The sequence below is a fragment of the Lethenteron reissneri genome, chromosome 46 (genome assembly GCF_015708825.2).
Source record: "Lethenteron reissneri isolate LAM-NWPU_2019-01 chromosome 46, ASM1570882v1, whole genome shotgun sequence".
Taxonomy (NCBI): Eukaryota; Metazoa; Chordata; class Hyperoartia; order Petromyzontiformes; family Petromyzontidae; genus Lethenteron; species Lethenteron reissneri.
In genome coordinates, this window is record NC_083824.1 from 10797855 (window position 1) to 10823227 (window position 25373).

The 25373-nt window shown below is 46.8% G+C and overlaps 1 protein-coding gene across 2 annotated transcripts in view; it reads left to right on the top strand.

Annotated features, from left to right (window-relative positions):
- Window positions 1–6878: 6878 nt before the first annotated feature.
- The window catches only part of LOC133354149 (semaphorin-4D-like), a 53031-nt gene continuing 34536 nt past the window's right edge, over window positions 6879–25373 (top strand). The window contains exons 1-9 of one of the 2 annotated variants that reach the window (XM_061570760.1): window positions 6879–7370; window positions 16843–16997; window positions 17509–17568; window positions 19551–19646; window positions 21060–21150; window positions 21546–21662; window positions 22785–22927; window positions 24554–24741; window positions 24922–25048. In XM_061570760.1, the coding sequence (XP_061426744.1) occupies window positions 7238–7370; window positions 16843–16997; window positions 17509–17568; window positions 19551–19646; window positions 21060–21150; window positions 21546–21662; window positions 22785–22927; window positions 24554–24741; window positions 24922–25048 (1110 nt within the window). In that variant the 5' untranslated portion in view covers window positions 6879–7237. The remainder of the gene's footprint in view (window positions 7371–16842; window positions 16998–17508; window positions 17569–19550; window positions 19647–21059; window positions 21151–21545; window positions 21663–22784; window positions 22928–24553; window positions 24742–24921; window positions 25049–25373) is intronic. The other variant, XM_061570759.1, reaches the window with a different exon arrangement.

Consider the following 25373-nt stretch of genomic DNA (forward strand, 5'->3'; position numbering starts at 1 on the left):
TTCCAGTAGGACGCGCCCGAATACCCCCCCCCCCAACCTCTCTCTCCTCCTCATCCCTCGGCCTTGTCTCTTCCTCCCACCCACCCACCACTAATCCCTCCCCACGCAGTATCTCTCCCCCCCCCCCCCAAGCAACTCTCTTCCCAGAAGGGCTGGGAGTTGTTTGTCTGCAGCATTAGCAATTTTTGTAATTTTTGTTTTACTGAGTACTGCTGCGAGGGCTTATTTGAGCTGGGTTTAGCCATTGGGTGACCATAGCTTCTATGACGCCACGGTGGGCTTTGTTATGATGGGTTTGATGTTAGCCACATATTTGAAAATGGGAATTGTCATTTAAAATTCATCCTCATTTGATCAAGCGTATCAGGTGATGGGCATTGTTTCATATTCATGATTATGATTGAAGCGAAAACGTTGATGTTGGGTTTTATTTATTTATTCTTAATTCACGATTTTCCCTTGCTGAGATTAGTTGTATTCTGATGCATGCATATTGGGTGGAACTGTAGGTGCAGTGGCTGGCTCGCTGCATTAGGAACCCGATGAGCTGAGTTCGACTCCCGTGGATTTACAAAGGGCTGTACATAACATGCGTCCTTGTTTTAATCCATTACACGCCAAAAGTAATGTGCATTATGCAATGTGTCTCTTGCACATTTGGCCATGCAGAGACGAACCTTAAATGCGAGTGGCTGCATTTTATGGTTCGTTCAAATGTCACATGCGTGCACAAATATAATGATGATAGCAGTTATGAAACTGCCTTGGCAACTGTGCTTTTACCCTGCTCACGTGCCCGTAGCGCTGCGTCGTGCTAGCACTAATCAGGAACATCGTGTGCTGTGCTCAGCACCACACGGCTCGCTCCGAGCGCTCGTAACAAAGAATAAAAGTGTCCCCCTCCCCCATCCGTGAAATATGATCGTCAACCCAAATATCGCGTCGTCGCGTTATTTTTCCATCCTAAATTGCCCCTGCGTGGGCATCGACCGTTCCATTAGCAGCGAGGGCTTGGAGCTGTTATTGTGAGTGTTTCACGCGAACCCTTGGTGTGGGCCCTGTGTCTTTCTCAAGTGCAATGTGAGTCAACCGGGATCAGTTTAGACACTAAAATTGGAGCGCGCCTGTCGCAGACGAAGGAGAGTCGGCTAGCAGCGGACATCGAGCTGGCAACGCCGTAAAATGAGGTGTTGCTTCCCAGCGGCGCAGCACGCGGCTTGTGACTTGCTCAGTGATATCACATTTTAGCGGCGCTTGCAGCCTGAGCGAGGTGGCGTGGGAAATTGCAACATCAAAGGCGACGTCTAAAAATACACCACGTTACGTTATAGGGCTTGTTTAATTTTATAAACGAGGGCTACTTTCGAGGACGTCAAGAGAAGCCGTCTTTCGGGTGATTTGGTGGATGATTCTGGTCGTCACCGTGGAAATGTGGAATTTTAATTGAAACAAAGTGCCAACGAAAAGCTGGTTGAAGTTGGGACGATACTTTGACTTTAACAAAATTTTTTTATTTTTTTGTAGCAATATTCCACTTTAAGCATGCATACTCGTTGGTTCTTTCGGTAAAGTCACGTAGGTAGAGAAATATTTTTTTTATTTTTCTACCTACGTGACTTTACCGAAAACCAAAGAGTATGGATTCCTGCAGTAACGAAAGCTTCAAATCAAGATTTAAGCATACAGTAAAAAAAATTATGTTCAAGGTGACCAGCCAAAAATCATGTTATATGCGGGAAAATTTTAGATGAGGGACTTCGAAAATGAATTGTAGGGAAATTCTGAAAATCGGGGAAGTTATAATCAAGATGCCAAGTGTAATCCATTCATTGACAGACGCTTTACTGCTGTACATAATGCCATAAATTGGGGTTTCGCAACCACAAGTCCTAGCAACCCACCGCTGTCTGCCTTCCCATGCTTGCAATCCTGTCTGTTCACATTGACCACAATTTATTACACGCGACACACGCGCCTGATGATCGCTAAACACAAGATAGATGATCTGCACGTACGTGTATGTGTGACCGTGTGTGTCCCACGCAGTAATAACATTGACGAATATTTGAACCGGTCCTGGGCCTCCCCTAGGTCGACTCAGCCTTAACTGAGTACCTGGAGCGATGTGTAAACGTCGCTACTAGGGTGACATCTCAGTGGGGCCCCCTCAGACTCACTCCGAACCTAGTCCAGTTCCGGGCTCATCATGGCCAGCTTAGGGGCCTTACCGAGGTGCCGTGAGACCGTTTCCACAGCAAACCCCCGTGAGTTCAAGTTCAAGTTCATGTATTAGGTATAGCCCTGTGAGCCATTCGGCTCTTGAATCGGGTGCAACCGCAACAAACAAAAAACTAAAACATGAACAAAAAACATCCTAAAGTGAATATGTGACTATGTGCAAACAGAAAATCCAAGAAAAGACAGCAAAATATTGCAGAAAAAAACCGTACACCAACGCTGTGTGCAAAAATCCCAGTGGGATGCAAGTCAAACAACAAAGACCAGTCTTTGAGCTTTGCCAGGCCTGGCGTGGTGCGCGGTGCTCCAGTCGTGGTTTCACAGTGAGAGCAAGGAGTAGTGTCCCAGTGGGATGTCGAGAAAGAGAGAGAGCTTACCACGCTCGCACACCATGCTAATTGGTGGAGGCTCCCAAAGCATCACAATGCTTATGCCAGTGACATCAGTGCTGCAGCTGTTACCCCGCTCTGGGAGAGAGTCTTGGCCAAAACAACGTTGGTCGACGCATCTGTCTTGCAATAATAACAATAACAACGCAAGAAACAAGAATTGGACCCTTTGTTTTCGGAGGGCCCTGCGAGATGTGGTTGTTAGACCAATTCAATGTATTTTGTTGATGTTTGAAACTTAAATCGGAATAATTTTTTTTACAAAAAGTCTAAATCGATAACTCTTGTTCTTGTAATAATATATGAGTGTGATTGTTAAATATAAATCATATTTTGTCATACTTGCCAAATATAACTATTATACATATTTTAAAATATACTTTTTATTCCCAAAAATATTGCACTATTTGATTTCACATTTAAATTTGTAATTGATTTTTTAGTTAAGCCACACAATAATCTGGTCAAACAAATTTTAAAAAAATTCCAATTGCTCACACAAAATGGCACGTGTACGAATGCTTAAAGGGGGATAAAAATGCACAAAGCAGCGTGTAGTGGTGAATTCTTAAAATTACGCAAAAAGACAGAGGAACAACCCACGGTTCAGTGGGCACACACAAGTTAGACGTCACAATGACTGTTGAGAAACAAGAGAGTGACGGCCAAAGGAGGGGAAACGTTGCCCACGAGGACATCCACGGCCGATAACAGTGCGATGAAATTTACGTTTGTTTGTTACGTGGATGCCCCCCCCCCCCCGCTACAGCCAGTCGCACAGCGCGCGACAAAACAAAGACATCAATCCCGCAGGGAACGAGCACGGGGGCCCACAAGGAACCAGAGCTCGTCTGCCAGGGCCAGACGTTGCATCGCCAGCCTGTGACTGGTGGTGGCGGCTGGGGGAGGCAGCGGATAGATCGTGGCCGATGTTGGTTAGGATGACGACGAGGACGACGACGATGAATGGCGTCGACAGAATTCACGTTGATCACTTCCGATTAGCCGCGGTTGGCTACGTGCGGTTTCGAAAAAAAGTTCAGCATACATCACAGAACGCCCTTTCTGGTCACGGAAAGGATGCGCCTCTGGGCATAACTTTTGTTTCAACCCGAACCCTTCATAACATCAACCACTCATTTCCTGTGAACAACACATTCCTTGGAACTACATATTAATCCTGCCTGTCACCGACACTTATACAGTTCAATATACAAAGCTTCCTGTATTCTTACATCCTCGTGACATCAGAGCTGACGATAAGCAGCCTGACCGAAGTGGCTGCTATTCACGAGACAATGTATACACGCACAAGCGCCGGTCCCACGCCGTACCGCGCATCGCTAATCCTGGCCAGGTCATATCCTCCATTTAGAGCAATCGCGAATAATCTGCTTGGGATCCTAGGGTCGCTGTTCCTTTGTTTTTTCTCTCTCTCCCAATGCTCAAAATCCTCGTGATGCAGAACGTGTTTCTGTGTGTGCGTCACGCCACGAGAGACTGGGGCGCCGCTGCCACAGCGGTGTCACGGTTCGCTCAGCTGGACTCGCAAGTTCTGGGGCGCGTGGGTAGGATCGAGAAGCATCCAGCAGCATCCCACCACAGCGTGTGACGCTACACCGTGGCAGCCGCACGGCCGCCTGTTCCTACTCGCGCGACGTGGTTCCGTTCGCTCCATCCCGTTGTATATCCAATTCGCATGGTCGTTAAAAAAAAAATCCGTTCAATAATACATCCATCGCGTTGTATGTCCAATTGGCGTTACGAAACCCCGCGGCGTTACAGGAGAACAGACTGTACACACTCCAGCATCCTAATCGAGACCCCAAACGAAACCCCTTCAAGGGGTACTCCACCGAGCCCTATCTCCACTCCGCAATGTAAACCCCTTTCCTAACCCCGCCACCTTTAACACGCCTACTGCCCTGTCACCCACCACGTCTCCACCACTTCTCCATCCGTTGCGTCACCCTTCGTTACATTTCTACACACCAGCATCGAGACTTCCCCATCACGTCGGACCTGTGCCCAAGTCTACCGCGTGCTAGCTACAAAATGTGCCATTTCAGCTCGAGCTAAAAGCACTGTGGTACTGTTGCAGTTCCGTGTGGTGAGCAGAGCGCGGCATGCACAACAAGTCGTCTGCGACACGAATCTGATCACCCCAGGCACGGCTGTCACTAGTGGTGGCAAGTTCTATCTGAACCAGCTGCGTCTGTCCTCCCTTCAGTTTGCACAACGCGGTTAAGTAAGGCCACGCAGCACCGCACGAATATATCTGCTTGATGAGGCCTTCTTTGTCCAGCAGCAGTGAACTTTAACACAAAACTGCACATCATCGTTATTATTATTTTGCTCAGCTAACTGTGTTCATTGTTTGTGATTTTGTGCACTGCAAAGACAAAGTTTCCCGCATGTGTAGCCTTTAACGGACTGTTGGGACAAGTGCTGTTAGGGAGCGCACATGGAGGCTGGAGCTTCTGCCACACCACCACAAACATGAACATCTATTTGCTTGCTTCCGCCAACAACACCACGTTGCTTTCCTTGTAAATGCCACGTCGACCACGCTAATAATTACAATTTACTGATAGAATGTACAGTGCTCGCAAAAGTGACAACACATTGATAATAACGATACTGACATTTGTTTACCCAAGCCTCATAAAGTATGAAGATCTCCAACTCAGGGAGGGCTCTTCCATCGGAATGTTTGACCAATATCTTTAATGAGAGTGCTGCTTGTGGGAGGTTACACTCGCGTAACCAGACAAAAATCCAAACATCACAAGGTTACACTGTACAGCGTGGTCCAGATGTCTTGTGACACCCCCCTCCCCCCCCCCAATTTAATTCTCTCCCAGGCATAATATTTTTTAAGTGAAGTTTATTGAAAACATAAATGAATTTGCAAAGAAAAAAAAATAGTGGCCAATTAATTTGGAAGGGGGGGGGGGGGTGTCACAAGACATCTGGACCAATCTGTATAGTCCATCTCACATCTCAAGCTTACACTAACTAGTATTTACAGGCATTCTCCCTGCCAGCTAGAGGCTGTTCTCCTACAACTCCGCGTGTCGTTTTCATAGCACGCGAATTTTATGCAACGCGATGAATGCTGTATTCGGGAACACGTTCCTTATGACGTGGATGCGAATGGGATGTAACAGAACTACGTCGCGGCGCGAGTCAGAACAAGCGGTCGCGCGAGGCGGCGGGATGCTGCTGGATGCTTCTCGATGGCCACCCACGTGCCTCAGTCTTTGTTCGGCCTGCGTACACATCTCACGCGGCATCGCGGACTGTGCTTTGGGGCCGTTCATAAATGACATCACGCACCTGGGGGGGGGGGGGGGGTCAGACATTTGTGACGAAGGGGGGGAGGGAGGTTGAGAAATGTGACGTCACATCAAAATGCGCAACTTTAAATAAATATAGACAACACGTTCTACTTAATTAAATATACTTTTTAATAAATGTTTTCTCCTAGAACATCAAAGTGCAGCGCCACATTAAATACGCACTACAATGGTAATAGTTTAAAGCGATTTGAAGCATGTTTAATTTTTTTGGGGGGGGGGGCAGAGCTTTGTGACGTCATATTTGAGGGGGGGTCCGACTTTTTTTGACGCCGTGTGACGAGGGGGTGGGGGTCAAAAATCGTCAAAAATTGCGTGACGTCATTTATGGACGGCCCCTTTGCCCCACGTTAGATATTACTTATTTTAAACGAGATTTTCCATAACGTGGTGTTCCTCGGGGACGCGTTTACCGGGGAACGGACCCGCGCTTGCCATGATCGACTGTGCTTGACTCATGAGGTCACAATTATTTGGCGCAGTAAATAGAGTAAACAATTACATTGAACACTTTCGTCCCAAAGTGTCTGCCGGAGGTGTGTTTATGTTGGACAGTGGTCACCCATCAGCTTTGTAATGTTCACACATCGTATTTATAAAATGATCACGAATGTGCACTTGCGCGCACATGCGCGGTTACTCGAAGGGGGCCACATTGGGCGTGTAGGGTCGCTCTTTTAACATAGTACGTCAAGAAGAGACGGCTGCGTTTGCTTTAAAAACCTCTCCGTGTTTTGTAACCGTCCGTCTGCACTGAGTCACATCGACATGGATAATGTGCCAACCTGCACTGACCAGAGAGGTGAAGTATGGTCAAACAACTCTCATGTCTGAAACTGCATGGGGAGGACCTTCAATGGATTGACACGGAGCTGTACATTATTATGAATCATGAAAAAGAATGAACATTTTATTAATTATACATTTCATAGCCTGAGTCAATCCACCAATGTATTGATAAGGGATTGTACATAATTATAATGATCGAAAAATGTTCATCCCATGCCAATCCGTTGATGTATTTACGCCTTTTAACACTCAACATCCTGACACTGGCGAGCGGGTCTTAATCATTATTACTCTCTTAAAGTGGATGATTCATAATTTATAGAGCGTGGATGAGTCGCGTGGGGCGTTCCTAAACTCGCTTAAGGAAGTGTTCCGACCACTCATCCTCAACTGCTGCTACTAACACGCAGCAGAGGCAGCAGCAGCAGCAAGACCAACAACAGCTACAACAGCAGCTGCGAGATGCTGTTCCCGGCGGGACCACTCACCGCCATGGTGACGACTGCCCTGCTGCTGCTACTGCTGAGCACCTGGCTACAGGTGCGTCTCTCTCAAGCCCAGGATCCCAGCAGCGGACATCCCGACACCGACGAAGGTAACGTGGTCGGGCGGGTTTGGGGGGGGGGGGGCAGCGTGCCGTAGCTGGGGTGGATCGGGCGTGGCGGCTGCCACGCAAATCCGAGTGTGTTGAAGTGCTGCGAAAGAAGCGAGCAGCGGAGTTTGGTGGCAAATATTTTTTGGTGGGGCACTGCCAGCGGTTGCAGTAGCGGGTCTGGGGGGGGGGGGGGTACAGGTAAGAACCACACTGAGCTATCGATACAGCTTTTTTTCAGAAGCAACCTGGCCACACATTTTAGCTCAACGGAGTGGCTTATCGTGGGGAAATGTATAGCAGCCAAATCCTCTAAACGTGTGTTTCTTCTTAGACGCGCGTTCTATTGAACTATTTCAACTATTTTTGTTTTATTTTAACCAGGTAAGGCCCACTGAACTCTATGGTAGCTCTTTTTCAAAAGCGACCTGACTATCACATTATAGCTCAACGGAGTGGCTTATCATCATGTGGAAATGTATAGCAGCCAAATCCTCTAAACGCGTGTTTCTTCTTAGACGCGCGTTCTATTAAACTATTTCAACTAATTTTGTTTTATTTTAACCAGGTAAGGCCGACTGAACTCTATGGTAGCTCTATTTCAAAAGCGACCTAACTATCACATTATAGCTCAACGGAGTGGCTTATCGTGGGGAAATGTATATCAGCCAAATCCTCGAAACGCGTGTTTCTAAATGTGGAGGGGAAAACCGGAGGACCCGGAGAAAAATCCACACGAACACGTGGAGAGATATGCAAACTCCAAATATACAGCAGGCGTCAGGGTCGGGATCGAACCCACGACCTGCATACCAGGCGAGGGAGTTAACATCTCGCCTCCGCTACAGCTCTGGGGTTAGGAGGAGCAGGCGGTGGGGTGAGCGGCGGGGCAGATGGCTATGGTGAAACAACTGTCATGTATTAAATATTTTAGTGTTGTAATATAAAGGGGGCAGGCTGCTGTGGTTAGACTCGGCTTCACATGAAGAAATACATTGCGGTTGGATGCTGACTTGGCTAATCGACTGTGCAAGGTCGATTAGATTGGTAGCGTTTCAAATAGCGATTTAAAGCTTTCGTGACTGCATGGATTCATATTCTTGGTTCTTTCGGTGAAGTCACGTCGAAGGGAAATAATAAAATAATAAAAATGAAACATAATGAAATACAATTTTCACGACGTTTCGGCCACAACACAAGCAGCCGTCCTCAGGTGAAGAACAGAGCTGTTGGAAAGACAGCTGTCCATTAGGTGTTCATTAGGACGCTGTTTTTCAGACAGCTCTGTTCTTCACCTGAGGACGGCTGCTTGTGTTGTGGCCGAAACGTCGTGATAATTGTATTTCATCATGTTGTATTTTTATTATTTCATTATTTCCCTTCTACGTGACTTTACCGAAAGAACCAAGAATATATTTCCAATAGCGGTTATTTTTCCATTGACAAACTGAACAATGCCATATAAATGCGAAAGTTCCCCCTTCGGGTGGAGAGCTGTAAATAAATTAGTGCTGTCAATTGTCATCTTGGGCAGCACCACGACTGTCATGTGAAATACACGCACACAACAACAATAATGCCCTTCGTTTAGAGGTGTAGGATTGCGTTGGCAGTGGTGCAAAGGTACAGACAAACTCAACACGACGCTCCTCAATAACATTGCCCTAAAGAGGAAAAAATGTTTCCAACATTAAACATTTGAGACAATGCCCCCGCTCCCCCTTCCCCTTCATAGCAAAGAGGCCGCTTATTTATTGCTCATTTCCTTGCCAAACCCTTTTTAAAGTTCACATTTCCGAAATGACCAAATTGCCTGAGGTGCATCGGATCGTTTCACATCGCAGAAGCTGATTGTGTTGGCCTGGATAGTGTTTAAACTAGTGACCCCCATGCGTACGAGGTTGTTATAGACTGCGAGATGACAGGGTGGGGAGCAGAAGGTAGTGGCGAACAATTGTTGTACTGTAGTATGCCCCGATTGCTAGCCCCCCCCCCCCACACTTCCATCAACCCGCACTGAACAATGCGGTGAAGTATGGTCACATACTCTTTGATTATTTCGGTAAAGTCACGTAGGTATAAAATGAATCACGACGTTTTGGGCGCAACACAAGCGTCCGTCATCAGGGAAAGCTTGGTCTGCTGCTGAGGCAGACTGTTTTAAAAGGTTTGAAATGGGTGTAGCCCAAGGGTCATAAAGAAGTGGCCGGGGCTAGTGATGTTAATGTGAGAAATTATCATGTAACTGTAAGATAGGAGGAGAGCGGCCTCCTCAACGAGGGCACGGAAGTGGCTATGTTAATGTGAGGGATTAGCATGATGTTAATGTGAGAAATCAGCATGATGTTAATGTGAGAGATTAGCATGATGTTAATGTGAGAGATTAGCATGTAACTGTAAGATATGAGAGCAGCCTCCTCGACGAGGGAGTGCAACCCAACGGGTGCAATCCAAAGGGCCTGTGAGTATGAGAGGGCGATCCAAAGGCATGAGAGTGCAATGCAAAGGACATGTGAGCATGAGAGATCTAAGAGAGAGGCATAGAGAGAGACACACAGAGAGTCGGAAATAACAGCTGACATAGGCAGGTAGGATGGAAACATCGCAGTCAGTTAAGACTTTACCTGGTTAGTAACGTCCTTCCAATGAATGCTCAGTTTGTACCCATCCTATGGGTTGAAGTTGTGGCTGTGTTTATGGTCACATAACCCCACGCTGTGGCGAGGCCATCATCCAGCAGTGGATTGATAAATGGGTGCATATGCATGAGGATAATTTGTGTTAAACTTAAAACCAGAGCATGTTGTTGCACTAACAGTGAAGCTGGGTTTAACGTGGTATGTTGAATACAGTTTGAAAGAAAAATAAAATAAAATGTTTGCTCAAACGTGACCAAAAAATATACCACATCGTATTGTTTAATAATTCACGTGACACTAATTGGCCCAAAAAAATAATACAAGCCTATTTTTATAAAATTATACCAATTACTATAATGTCACTGACCCTAATAATCGAGGAAGTGCTGGTTTTAATTGGACGCAGTCTACACGGGGGGTTAATGGGTCCGTCAATTGACATTTGATCTCCCAAATTCATCACCTACAAAACAAAGCAAAATCAAATGTTTACAGAAAATAAGCCGGCTTAATCTACTGATGAAACCACGAAGGTCGAAACTCGCCCAGAGATTGCATTTTCTACTGCCTCGGTGTTCACGAAGTGTGCTGTAAAACTCTCCGATGTGTTTTGGGGCCCTACGGTCGCCAAATTCTTCTCATGAAATGAATTAAGTTCCTAAATGAGCTCCCAGCCTGTGGAGAGAAACGTCAGACATCGTGCCGAACAGCACGTGGTACGATACAAAAACACGTCGGGACGGTTTTGCGTGTTTAAACATATTTTCCTGGATGGCATTGCTCTCGGGGAGCCGGCTGACTGCAATCAGACAACACGAAAAAATGTAAACACAACAAAAAACACCGATTCTAGATTTGAAGTTTTCGTGACTGCAAGGGTCCATATTCTTTGTTTTTTTTTGTAAAGTCACGTAGGTAAAAATTTAAATAAAAATAAATTAAATCACGACGTTTCGGAGGCAACAAAAGCTTCCGTCTTCAGGTGGCACCGTCACAGCAAAATTTTACCTACGTGACTTTACCGAAAAAACCATAGAGTAAGAACCACTGAGTTCATAGCCTCATTAAAATATCAAGCGCAGAGTCAGCGTCCACACCGCCCGTTTTGCGGAGCCCCCTCCCCGCAGAATCGTAATATCTATTTATCCTGGAGAATGTCGATGAGCGAACTATGCTCGTGCTGGCCCTCTCTTCCATTCTCATACTCCTCAATCTGTCCTCAACTTTTGACACGGTTGACCATCTTACTCTTTTCTCCACTCTCTCTTCTCTTGGTATCTCCGGCACACCGATGTCCTGGCTGAAGTGCTATCTCTCTCTGCCCACCTCTGCGGTCTCATTCCATCATTGCCACTTCACCCCCCCCCCCCCAGCCCCCTTCACTGTTGGTGTTCCCCAAGGGTCAGGTCTTGGTCCACTACTTCTTTTCTCTCTATATATCTCACCACTTTTTTCTCACCACTTGCATCTTTTGCTTTCTTCGCCGAACGTTCCCCATCATTGATGACATCCATTGTTTTCTTCTCATTCCCTTCCTTTTTCACCCGACCTGGCCTCCCGTATCTCATCCTGCTTGGTTTCTATCCAAACTTCAACCTCGTGTCACGTAAACCCTTCCAAAAACTCAAATGATCTTTTTCCCCTACCTCCCATTCCCCTCCACCCTCTCCCACCACCTCTTTCCCTCTCTTTTTTTACTATTTCCCCTAGGCCCTCAGCCTGCAGCCTTGGCGTTATCTTTGACTCTTCCCTCTCCCTCACCGATCACATCTCCGCGACGAACCCGTGCTTGCCGGTTTCATTCGTTCAACATTCGCAAAATCCCACCGCTTATGTCCACGTCTGCTGCAAAACTCCAATCCCTTATCCGTACCCGTTTGGACTACTGCAACTCTCTCATGCTCAGTCTCCTCACTTACTCTGTTGCTCCCCTTCAGCAAATGCAAAACAACTCAGCTCGGATCATGTTCAACCTTCCCTATCATTCCCATACCTCGACCGTCTTCGCCGCTGCCTGTTCAAAACCCTCACCCTGCTCTATAAATCTCTTTATGGTGTCGCCCCACCATATCTTGCCACGCTTGTATATTTCTATGTCGCCTTCACGCCCTCTACGCTCTCAATCTTCGCTGTCTCTCTTTCTGTTCCTCCGTCTCCTTGAGCTCAATCCACGCTTTCGCTATTTTTATTTTCTCGCCCCCCCTCCCCTCTACAATGGAACAAAATATCCCTCCAGATGAAGCAGTCACCTCCGCTCGCTAGTTTCCGCTCCGCACTCAAAGCTCACTTATTTTCCAGAGCTCACCTCGCGACCCCCTTAATCTCCGCCTTCTGTCACCGTTATTTCTTTCCCTCTCCATATTCTCGTTATGTAGCTTTCACTCATTCTTGATTTATTCAATCCATTCATCATCGTTTACCGCCATCAATTTCACTGTCACCGAATTCACGCATCACAGAATTGTCCGTTGCTTCCGCTCATATATTTAAGTCACCTCGTCCCCACCATTAAATCCATATGTAGCATCGTTAATTTTGTGTAAAGGGCCTTGGGCAAGGCGCTATATAAATTCCTTGAAGGAAATGTGTCCAGTAGGGGCAGATTAGTTATGACAACAAACAAAACAAAACCACGATGGAAGTGCAAATGATAGGAAAGGTAAACATATCACTAAAAATAAATAGCTAAAATATAGAAAGTGTACGAGTTAAAATTGCTTAAGTATACCAATTATCAAGCTTGGGTAAGACAACAAAACAACAGCAAAAACAGTCCCAGACCACACCACATCCCTCAATAAAAATCGCACATTAAGATAAAACTATCGATACATGGGTAAGAAGCATGATACCTTTCTTGCCAGTATCAAAATATAAGAATTGGTTTTACCCTTTCTGGCAATAAAACAGTTGTGTTAAGGTGTGAAAACACCAAACACAAACCGTTTGCAAGGAATCATGTCACTGCATTAGCCACATACTTGTGGTGAACACGCACAAGGATTCCGTTTTGTGTTTTAACATGAGTTCAACACGTAGCAGGCTTTCGCGACCAATATTATTCAAAATCAACGTTTTTGGGTTAGATCACGTTATTTATAAATGTGTCGAAACCCTCCACCACCTGACACGGCCAATCAGCAAAAAAGTGTCACGTTGACAAAAGACAAATAGTTCACTGTTTTAACATCTTAACACAACTGTTTCAGTGCCATAAACGGTCAAAGCTATTATGATTTGGGTAAGAATTCTTAAATAACTCATTTCAGAGGTCGCAATCGGGTACCCCATACCCGTACCCTACCCGATACCCGGCTACCCGTACCCGGCCGGGTACGGGTACCCGTTTGCGACCCTGGTGCGGCCGGGTACGGGTACGGGTAAGGAATCAAAACCCGTTTGCGACCTCTGACTCATCTTCATCCCCTATGGGACACAAGGCTACAATGAGCTCTCCATCTTGCCCTGTCCTTGGCTGCATGCTGAGCCTCTCCCCATGAGAGGCTCAGCTGACCAAGATCTTTGGTGACGGTTCCTCGCCAGGTGGGTTCGACAGCCTCCCCGGTTTTCTTTCTTCCGGAGGCCCTGGGTAAGAATGACAGTCACAAATCACATTTTCAAACGCAATTGTATCCGGCACTAATCGTGTGCTTTAGGGTATTTTTAAAGGAATATTTACGACGTCAAGGGAGGAAATAAGTTCGTTCCCAAACGTTTATCTGAACCGGTCCTGGGCTTCCCCTAGGTCGATTCAGTCTCAAATGCGTACTTAGTGTGGTGCGGTGTGTAAACATTGCCACTAGGGAGACAAAGGCGGCCGGGCGTGGTGCTGGCCACCCTCCCCCTCGTGTGCCGTTCTGACATTCATAGGTGCTCGCTAACAGCACTTGCCCCTACAGTCTGTTAAGGCTATACGGGAAATAGTTTTTATTGGTTGTGCGTGCTCCCGTGTGTGTGTCTGTGTGCACTCGCGTGCTCCGCGTGTGTGCGCAATTGTGGCGACTTAATGCTGCCCTTCCGACGACAAGCTAGCATCAAGGCTCAATGTAAATGAAAATATCACTTATTTTTCTATTTATTACTTTATTTAATGTTGTGTTTACTTCACATTATTTTTGACAGTATTGCATGCAAATTTATAAAATGTCTTGTTAATTATGAGTTTAACAATGTTTACATATTTTTGAACTACATGGATTTCATAACGCTGACCGTATGAGCATATTAACGTTGACATTACTGTGTGTTCCGACTGATAAACCGTTCGAGTTACGAACGGGTCTCAGGAACGAATTCGGTTCGTAACCCGAGGACTGCCCGTATAGTGTAGATTTGCTAATAAGACATTTATGGATGAACAGGATCAAGTGTAGCTTTCTTCTTGTATCCAGTAATGTGAGATAACATTTTATGTAGATGTCGCAATGGTATGGTACACCTAGTGCAAATCGAAGAGTAGAATGATGAAGCGGGTTTAGTCTGTTTAGTATTTCATAATTAGCTGATCATTAAGCAAGTGTCACAGTAGTCAAAAGGTGGTAAAATGATAGCTTCAACAATTTGCAGGCGCAATCAAATGGGAAATCAATGTTTCCGTATAAAACCCCTATTTTTTATTTTCTCTGAGATGTGATCAGTGTGCGTGTTGAGTGTGTTACATTATAACACAGACATTCACACAAAACACACACGGTTTAACACGTAGGCTTTCGGGACGAATATCTAAAATAGAGGTTTTTGGGTTTGATCGTGTAAAAAAAAGTGTCATTAAACCCACCAACACCCGACACAGCCAATTAGTGACAAACCTTAATAATTGGCTGTGTCGGTGGTGGCAGGTTTAACGACACATTTATATTTACGCAATTGAACCCAAACACCTCTGTTATGGAAAATGCACACGGTAAAGAAATTGTGCTCACGGCTGATTCATTCGCACCTACCAACAGATGCATCACTCCCAACAGCACTTCTTTTCAACGCGGATAGGAGAATCTCAGTGGCGTGAAACCCCATAGAGCCGGAACATCACCCCTAGTGTTCCTGAAAACAGACCTCATTAGCTGGTCCGTGTACAGTAATCGCCGATAACACGCATAGGATGAATACGCATTGGGCAAGGTTTTACATGTACACTGCCAATAGCACATGGGTTGCCTCGTGTTGATAACATCTGCGGTGAAACTGGCAGTCGTGATTGTGGTGCAGACGGGATACAGATGCTGTGTGATACAGGTGCTAATACACCCATTCGTGGTGCACGTTCAAAATTTCATGCTGGGGTTTTTTTTTTACAGAAGCGTAACGGAAGTATTACAATGTGAGAAAATAATGAAGAAACGTTGGGTCGCTTGTCAAATGCGATCGTCTCAATGACTGTCTTCGTGCCAAACGTCTCCGTGACAGAGGACACATTCGCAACCGTGATCTGGGGTAGAGGGGAAAAGACCTCTCCTTCGAAACCTCCAAAAAGACAAAAGGGGGAGGTCTCAACTTGCCTTCTGCTGACCCCCACTGTCGTTGTGCATGTTTTTTTCCGTGCACGTATTTCCTTGTGCAGTTGTATTTTTAAAAAATAGTAATTTATAGAAACAGAAGTGAGCCGGTTCGTGGCATTAAGTTCTCTTTAAGTAAGTAACATTTTACAAGAAAAGAAAAAAACTGTAGATTGCCAATTTCGGTGCATTGCCAAAAGTTTTTTTTTTTTAATGCAGAAGCGGTACGATTTCAACATGCAGTGCCGTGGCATATTCAAAAGTATATTCTTACACGAGTTTTTGGGCCGTAACGTGTGTTGTTTGGGATGAGGTGCGTTGTTCCACTTAACGTGCTAGAAGTTCAATGCATGGAGGGAAATGTGCCAGATGAACCTGGACACAATGTGGTTTCAGGTCGGGGCAGTCCCATACAGGTTCCACGTTGCGTGTCCCCCTTTTCACGTCGTTTCGCAAATATGCGTCGTCACTTTAATCTTATTAATACCACCATCACCACGTGACTTGCGTTGCCTCAACCCCACGTGACTCGCGTCGACTGACAGCACCGTCCGTACTTTCTCGTTATACGTCGCCTCTCACCCTTGGACTCCACTTACCGTGTCCATCGCTTTGATTGACGTCGTTTCGATGTTCGTCGTCGCACATTTCAGCGAACGCATCCCCGACGTAAACCGAGGTATTGCCGTATAAGGAATTTCAACAGGACCTACATAATCTTCTTGGTTCTTTCGGTAAAGTCACGTAGAAGGGAAGTAATAAAATAATATATATATAAGCTGGGCGCATTGTCAATGCATTGTCAATGCGCCCAGCTTATATATATGCTCCAAGCCCGTGTGCTGTTTCATTCAGACTCTGTCGCCTCGACGGACCTGGTTTTCACCTGAGGACGGCTGCTTGCGTTGTGGCCGAAACGTCGTGAGAATTGTTTTATTATGTTTTATTTTTATTATTTTATTACTTCCCTTCTACGTGACTTTACCGAAAGAACCAAGAAGATGAATCCCTGCAGTCACGAAAGCTTTAAATCGAAATAGGACCTACATAAATTTCGATTTAAAGCTTTCGTGACTGCAGGGATTCATCTTCTTGGTTCTTTCGGTAAAGTCACGTAGAACCTACATATACAACATATTTGTTGCTATGTTTGATTTTTTTTACGTCCTGTATGCTCGATTTGAGACATTTAACGGACATTATTTAATGTTGTCAATAATTAATGTTTGCGCGCGCACCATGTCAGGTCAGTGTTCCGTCGCTTTTGGTCTTTACGCGCGTAACAACCGAAGTTAACTCAAATATCCGCTTGCGTGTGTCTATCCGCTTGCGTGTGCATAGAGTTGCGAAGCCGGGGGGTGGAGCGCTTCCTCAAGCCGGGCCTGGCCGCCTCGGTGCTGCTGCTGGAGCCCGAGCGTGGAGCGCTGTTCGTGGGGGCGCGTGGAGCCGTGCTGCGTCTCACGGCCGCCAACGTCACGTCCAAGCCCAGCCTCGTGGTAACGCAGCTCCACCTGTGACGCATCACACAGCTCCATCCTGTAGCGGCTCCACCCTCATGTATCGCAGGCTCCACCCTCGCAGCTCCACCTTCCTGTATCGCAGCTCCACCCTCGTCCCACTCAGCCCCACTATCTGCCGACTGCTTATAGGGCGGGTGGTTCTTCACCTTTACTGCAGCTTTGCACCCCCAGTCCACGTGCCGCACCCCTCCCCAATAACCATTAGCGGGTGACGTCACTCCACATGGGGCAACCACCCGCCCACATGAATAATCATGAGCTGAACAATTTTCCTATTGAATATTTCAGATTTACTGCAATATACACCCGTCCTTGGCAAACAAGCTAGTAATTAATATATGTATTCTAGAAAGATATTTGGTAAAAAAAATCATCATGCAAATAAAAAATGGTCAAATTTTGTTTTGTAGGCCCTTTAGTTTTCTTAGGCCCTTGCGGGCACTGCATGTTGGATAATACGACCCTGACCTTTGCCGTGTGCCCACAGATCTCTTGGGATGCTGAAGAATCTTCCAGGGACCTATGTATCAGTAAAGGCAAGACGGTGGTGAGTCGCTCGCCGACTTTCTACATCCGTTGAGATTCATCCACATGTCTGCACAGAGCTTCCAATGTCCAGGCAAACCCAGGATGCGTTCCCCAATACCAGAGCGTAAATCGAAAGTACGTACTTAAATCGAAGCAAGGAGATGGGATGGTGGATCATCACGTGATACAGAACCAGCTACTACTGCAAGGAATAGTACTACTACTAGTCATAGGCACTCGTAGTTGTAGGTAGTATTTAGTAGTTGTAGGTAGTAGCTGGTCGTACCTGCCATGAGGGATGTTGGATCATAACCTGGTACACAACCTAAACAGGAGATGCTCAATAACCCATTGTGCATCTGTACCGTACAACTGTTGGTGTGAAAAGTTGATATTATCGATGCATCAAGATACATTCCCGTGTCTATGATACAATATGTATTCTTATTAATCGTTTATTATATATATAAAAAAGTAGTTTACACTTGTATAAATAAAGTCGCAATAAAGGCGGCATGTGGAGGGGGGCGATATGAATAGAGGATGTGTAGACACGACAGATACTGCTGCCGAGAGAAACGCAAACGCTTTGGGCGCCATCTACCGCACGAACTACAAACCTATCAAGCCCTCATCAGTGCCCTAGCTTATAACAGACCAACTCAGACCTTACTGGTCACCCCGTGCCCTTATAAATCTCAACGTTCATCCTACAAAGGCACTATACACGACTCTACTATACACTATATTACTATACACTACACTACACTGTAGTGTATAGTGTAGTGTATAGTATAGTGTACAGTGTCGTGTATAGTGTAGTCTATAGTGTAGTGTATAGTGTAGTGTATAGTGTAGTCTATAATGTAGTGTATAGTATAGTATATAGTGTCGTGTATAGTGTAGTCTATAGTGTAGTGTATAGTGTAGTGCCTCCATCGAACCCAATCTGTTCACTTATCGACCATTCCCCTGTTAACGATGGGATGTTCTAGGTACAGTGAATATGAATTAATGCATTAATCAAGTGTTTATTGGAATAACATGTGTTAATAATGTTGTTTGCTATCTTTATGTATTCATATCCATTGTTGACATATTATGAAGTATTTTTTGGGGCAAAAAAGGAGTAACTTTCGATTGCTTCAGAACGAATTAAGTCTTTGATGTGCAATTCCTAAAATCGCTTAGCGAGCGATTTCGTGGAACCAATTGCCGTCGTTAAGAGGGGTCCTACTGCACGTTATAGCGAAAGTGCGTACCACGGGAGGGCTTCAATCGGGGCATTACTGTAATTCTGTAATGCATGAAACGCTATAGCCATTCACGAAACAAACATCTTACACAATGCAGGTGGCATTAGGGGGGGAAATGGGCCAGAACGCTGTGGTGGGAGTGACATTTTTAACGGAACTGCGTTAAGGAAGTAACCAGGTGGGGACAGTCTCTCTCTATATACACATCCTGTATAGATCTATGTATATATGATTCACACGTGTCTGTCCGTCACGCTTTCGACCTCCCAAACGGTATGCGTGATGAAACGTAACAGAAATTTAACATTGTTTTATTATTTGAAATGACCGTGCTAAAGCAGGGGGAAAAAGTAATGTATTGGTCAGTGCTCTCTATGTGTATATGCTGTGAAGAAGGTACATTGTCTGAAACATCACGATTATTGTATTTTTTTTCTTTAAAGGCCATTGACAAATGTGTTGTGTTTTCTGAATTGCCAGGCCAGTAGCGGCATTTCTGGTTATAGCCAAACCCAAAATCACGGAGAGTGGAGAAGCGTCATCAGCACCGTCATAAAAATTACAGAACTCCTGTCATGATTAGGGACAACACACACATACGACGTGGAAATTACACCACTCCCGTTGTTTTTTGACTGTCTGCGTGACGCCACCGTTGACCTACGCCGGTCGTTCTGACCCACGCCGGTCGGCCTGGCCCACGCCGGTCGGCCTGACCCGGCATGCCGTGCTGGTGTTCCCGCAGGACGAGTGCCACAACCACGTGCGGGCACTGCACCTCAACGGCTCGCGCCTGCTGGCCTGTGGCACTGGCGCTTTCAGCCCTGTGTGCGCGCACTTTGTGAGTGAGAACCTCCGGGCACCCCCGTCTGTCTGCGTGCATGCACGGTGCCTACTTACCCACGGCTGAAAAAAACACTGCTGCGATAATGCTACCAAATATTTATAGCAGCCGTATACTCTGAACGCATGTTTCTAAATGTGGAGGGGAAAACCGGAGGACACAGAGAAAAATCCACGCGACCATGGGGAGAACATGCAAACTCCAAGTATGCAGGGTCGGGATCGAGTCCACGACCTCCTATATACCAGGCGAGGTAGTTAACATCTCACAACCGGGATGCCCCTTTGAAAATGTATCCATTGCACAAACCACAAACAGAAAGGCATGTGCGCAAAAATCAAGGCTGCAATTATTATTTATTGGGGAACCTTTTTTTGTCAAGGGTCATTTGGATATTTATAGCATCATTCGCGGGCCATACAAAATTATGAACTTAAAAATTTGCCTGTTATATTTGGTTAAACACTTAATTAACTCACCCGGTTGCCTTGGCAGGGCCAGACCAAATGATTTCGCGGGCCTTATACGGTCCGCGGGCCAGACCTTCCCCACCCCTAAACGATGATTTGACTTGTACTCTTTGGTTCTTTAGGTAAAGTCACGTCGGTATAAAATAAAATAAATTAAATCACGACGTTTCGGGCGCTACACAAGTGCCCGTCATCAGGTGGGACAACCACAGCAAGAAACAATTGCTGAATTGCTGTACTCGGTGTTGAAGCTTGCACTTCTCCACTCCCCGTACCCAACACCCGCCCCCCTCTCTGTCTCTCCTCCCTGGCTCCTCCCCCCCTCTCTGTCTCTCCTCCCTGGCTCCTCCCCCCCTCTCGATCTCTCCTCCCTGGCTCCTCCCCCCTCTCTTACCTATATAGCCTCTTGTTGCAGCAGCCATTTTGCCCACTTCAGCAATTGTTTCTTGCTGTGGTTGTCCCCCCTGATGACGGGCACTTGTGTTGCGCCCGAAACGTCGTGATTTAATTTATTTTATTTTCTACCTACGTGACTTTACCGAAAGAACCAAAGAGTATGGATCACTGCAGTCACGAAAACTTCAAATCTAGATTGATTTGACTTGTGGTTATCTGCGGATCTACCTGCAGATCCAGGTTCGAACTGAACTCGCCACTGGCGTACTCTGTTGCTGACCTTGTACATCGAACACCAGCTGTCATGCTCATCGCTTTAGCAGCAGTCAACCCATACGGTTTACCCTGTATTCTTGTACAGATTGAGTAAAAAACATGTTTTTGTCTATTTGTGTTTCTCGCTTGTGATTGGACATTGTAGGATGAACGTTGAGATGTATAAGGGCACGGGGGTGACCAACACGGATTGAATTGGTCTGTAATAAGGTAGGGCACAGATAAGGGATTGACAGGGATGCGTGCCCATCACTTTCTCCATTTGCAGGACCCTGACAATGGCACAATGCTCAGCACAGTGGGAATGACAAGCAAGTTCGTGTACGACCCCGCGAGCCCATGCATCTCCGTGCTCATCAGTGAGTGATACCGAACCTCCTGACTGCGTGGCAAATTCGGTTTGCCGCTAAAGTTACACTTTGCCACTGCTCTTGTTTTGTCCAACCTATGTGCATAAATGTGGCATCCCGGTTGGATGGCACGCGATATTGTTTTGGACTCGTTTCTTGCATGGGCGATAATTACACTCCGCCGTCTAATCCTCGTCCGCGTGATTGCGGGTGGGGGTGATGTCACTCGGCTTCTCTTCCCATGCGTGTAGTGAAAGTACGAGTCACAAAGTGTACGAATCGGGGTCGGTGGCATATGAGCGGGTCCGCGTACTCTGAGCCCTTCCCGTATTTTTCACGTTGTTTGTGTTGTGAGCCTCGTGTCTTGTGTCAAGTACCCGTTTAATGCTGCCCACTCTTTGCAGATAACAGCCTGTACTTGGCGACAAGCAAGGATTTCCAGGCAACGCTAAACAGCATCTTCCGGACAGATGGATCTCATAGAATGTTTGCGACTGAGAAAAGCGCTGCTACCCTCAATGGTAATTGATGAGTTAAACATCGCTTCTCTTTCGAAAAAATGCAGTCCGATATGCCCCCCCCCCCCCCCACTGTTCCCCTCTTGTCTCATGCATATCTCTGTAGGGTCTGTGTAATCTACGAGCTTTGCACATCCATACAGGACAACAGACTCCTGTGCATGGCCAAGTGACCCAGTCGACCCCCAGCGTTCTGACTGATGTCACAAGCAACTCACTTGTCATTAGCCGTGGCTGCTGTAAATGTCCCACATGATCAGCCACTTCGTTGAGCTATCATTTGTGATAGCCAGGTCGTTTTTGAAAAATAAGCTAACAGGTTAGTGGGCTTTACGTGTTAAAATAGAAATAGTAAAAAAAAAAGTGATTTGCTTACCTTTGCACTCCTATAGTGTTTAGTACTCGTTGTTGTTGTAGCGTTGTGACCCACCCCTACTGGACATCTGTAACAAAGAGCTTTATAGCTCATTGGATGCCTCCAGTATTCGAAGGAATATTCCTTTTCTGATATTCTGATTCTCTGGCTCTGCCTGGCCCTGAGCCAGAATTCGATTATTTTTTCGTGAGGCCAGCGTGTCTTGGTTCTGGCTTGGCTTGGGGAAACAGCCAGGTGAAAATCACTCGTCCCACGAGGACCGCACGCTGGCTCGGCCAGGATGTGCTGGTGGAGAAGGGGTGTGGGCGTTAAACCCAGGGCAGGGGGGGGCTCTACCAGAGGTCGCAAACGGGGTTTGATTCCTTACCCGTACCCGTACCCGGCCGCATCAGGGTCGCAAACGGGTACCCGTACCCGTACCCTACCCGATACCCGGCTACCCGTACCCGGCTGGGTACGGGTAGGGTACGGGTACGGATACCCGATTGCGACCTCTGGGATGAAGCCGTGTTGCAGGCGTGGGTGGGTTGATTCTAGGAACTTGAATTGTGAGAAGAGACAAGACGTTGGGAAATGAGTGACAAACGGTGACTCACCAGTGACTCATGGCCTACCCGTACCCGTACCCGGCCGCACCAGGGTCGCAAACGGGTACCCGTACCCATACCCGGCCGGGTACGGGTAGCCGGGTATCGGGTAGGGTACGGGTATCGGGTACCCGGTTACGACCTCTGGGCTCTACGTTACAGATCCTACCTTCGTGGCCTCGGAGGTGGTGGAGCCCGGCGAGGGAGGGGGCGGCCGCCACGTGTACTTCTTCTTCACTGAGACGGCCATGGAGTACGACTACATCCTCCAGCCGCGGGTGGCGCGCATCGCTCGCGTCTGCACGGTAGGTTCGGTGGAAACATCTTCATCGTCGTCCGTCATTTCGTCTTAATTATCCTGCTTCATGTCCATTTGTCGGTGCATTGACTTGTCGTTATCAACGCAAAAATAAATATCCGTTTCTCCGCGTAAAAAATAAAGGTATTTCTTACACGAACCACGAACCACACAGCCTTCTGTGATAGCACATTCTCAGCAGCATTATTGCTAAACAAGCAAACTCTGGAATTGATTTTAAAATGCAGTGTCTCATCGGCAGAGACAAATATGGATGAAAACCGACACGCTAAGTTCAATCTGAGATAAATACTTTCACCGTCGAGCTTAACACCTTTATTTCTCGATTGAAAGTTTTCGAAAATATATTCTCGTGTTGCTATGACAATCCTCTTCAGTTTTATTCGAGGAATTTGATCGTTTTTAGAGTTAATTCTTGATTGAGGCTTTGGTTTGTGAAAGCTTGGATGACCGCTTTCGATGGCTGCTGTTATGGTACACCACGGTGGCTACGAGATGTTAACTCCTTCACCTGGTATGCAGGAGGTCGTGGGTTCGATCCCGAACCTGACGTCTGTTTGTTTGGAGTTTGCGTGTCTCTCCGTGGTCGCGCGTATTTTTCTCCGGGTCCTCCAGTTTTTTCCCTCCAGATTTAGAATCAACATCATGCGTTTAAGAGTATTTGGCTACGATAAATGTCCACGCGATGAGCCACTTCGTTGCTTTATCACTTGTGGCCAGGCCGCTTCTGAAAAAGAGCTATATAGCTGAATGGGGCTATCCTTGTAAAATAAAAATAAATGTATAGTGTAGCTTTCACGAAATCAAATTCATTTTCATTATCTACAAAAGCCAGGCAAAGGTATTCATTTGTCTTACCTATAATTTGATGGACAGCATCAATGTCAGCTGATCATCAGGCATGGTCTCATGGAGAAAATGATACAATGTTATAATAAAAAAAATTATGTTTATAACCGGCGTATCCTGATGTTTGTAAGCGGAATGTTATTTCTTTATTTGCATCTTGCACAAAAGTTCACAAAGGCGGTGGCTGCTCGTCACTACGTAAACAGGCGTGTGTCCTGGCCCCTGGTAAACACCTGCGAATGATAGTTCACAGAAACCGCTATAGAGCCGACCCCTACCGTCAGCTGTGAAGCCGTGGCTCGCGCATTCAATATGTGTGACCTCTTTCCAGCCAAAGGTTAAAATCGTTCACTTATTCACTCTGCGTCAGTCCTCGATGATCGATCAATCCAACTTAATCCTTTCCCATTCCGACGGGTCTGCAAGTGGCAGGGTGGGTGTCCCGTTGACTGCAGAATCTCAGAACGTGCAAGTGGTTTGGCGTTAATTTCATTTAGAGAGGCGCAGCGCCATTATTTTTATAAACACTTTATTCACCGCAGAGAACTGTAGCGGCACGACCGCATTATCTGCAATAGCTGGCGCCAAACTGTGCCGCACGCTCTCCTGCGTGGCCTTTTACTTCCGATTCCGTTCCGATGACTTATTTATTTATACCGGAGAAATCTGAACACGTGCGTCATCGCAATGGGAAAGGGTTTCGTTTACTTCACTTTGACGGACGGGGAGGTCGCCGTTTGGCTTTGCCACGAGCTGCGTGCAGGACGACAAGGGAGGGCGGCACATTCTGCAGAATAAGTGGACCTCCTTCGTGAAGCTGCAGCTCCAGTGCTCAGTGGCCGACCTGCAGCTGCCGTTCAGCATCCTGCACGACGTCTCCACCCTGCGCCCGCCGCACTCCGGGGACAGGCGTGAAGACACGCGCTTCTACGCCCTGCTCGCCATGCAGTGGTGAGTCGCGTTGTGGTGATGTGTCTCCCCCTGGACTCGAGTTCCCACTTGCTGAGAGCCGTGGGTCCAGAACCACTGTGCTGCCCCCCCCCCCCCCCCCCCCCAGTGTCTCTCCCTGCTCTGCCCCTCGCCCCCACTATCTCCTTGCATTTCCCAGCAGCCGTCTCTGTTTCCCTGCAGGGGAGACCTCCCGTACTCTGCCGTCTGCGAGTACACGCTGAGCGATGTGGAGGAGGCCTTCGCTCGGCCGCCTAAACGAACGTTCACCATCGGGACGACAGGTTCCGTCGATCTGAGCCCCGGCACGGTAAGCTCGCCACCACCACGACCTCCAGACACGGCGGGGAGCGAGTGGGGGCATCGCTCGCCCCGCCTCCAACTCAGCCACGGCTCCCGCGGCGTTAATTACGTTTATGGAATTAGTGACAAAAATATCCATCAACGTTTTGTCGTTGAACCTGCCACCACCCAACACAGAGGTTACGTGACCCATGCACCAACATTTTAAAAAACTAAGAGTGGACCGCAACGTTTGACAGCTTTCGTAGACTGCACGAAAAGAATGGCGATATGAAACGCACGGACTGAGACTCGACACATTCTACCGGTTGTCGTGGATTAAGACCTCGACT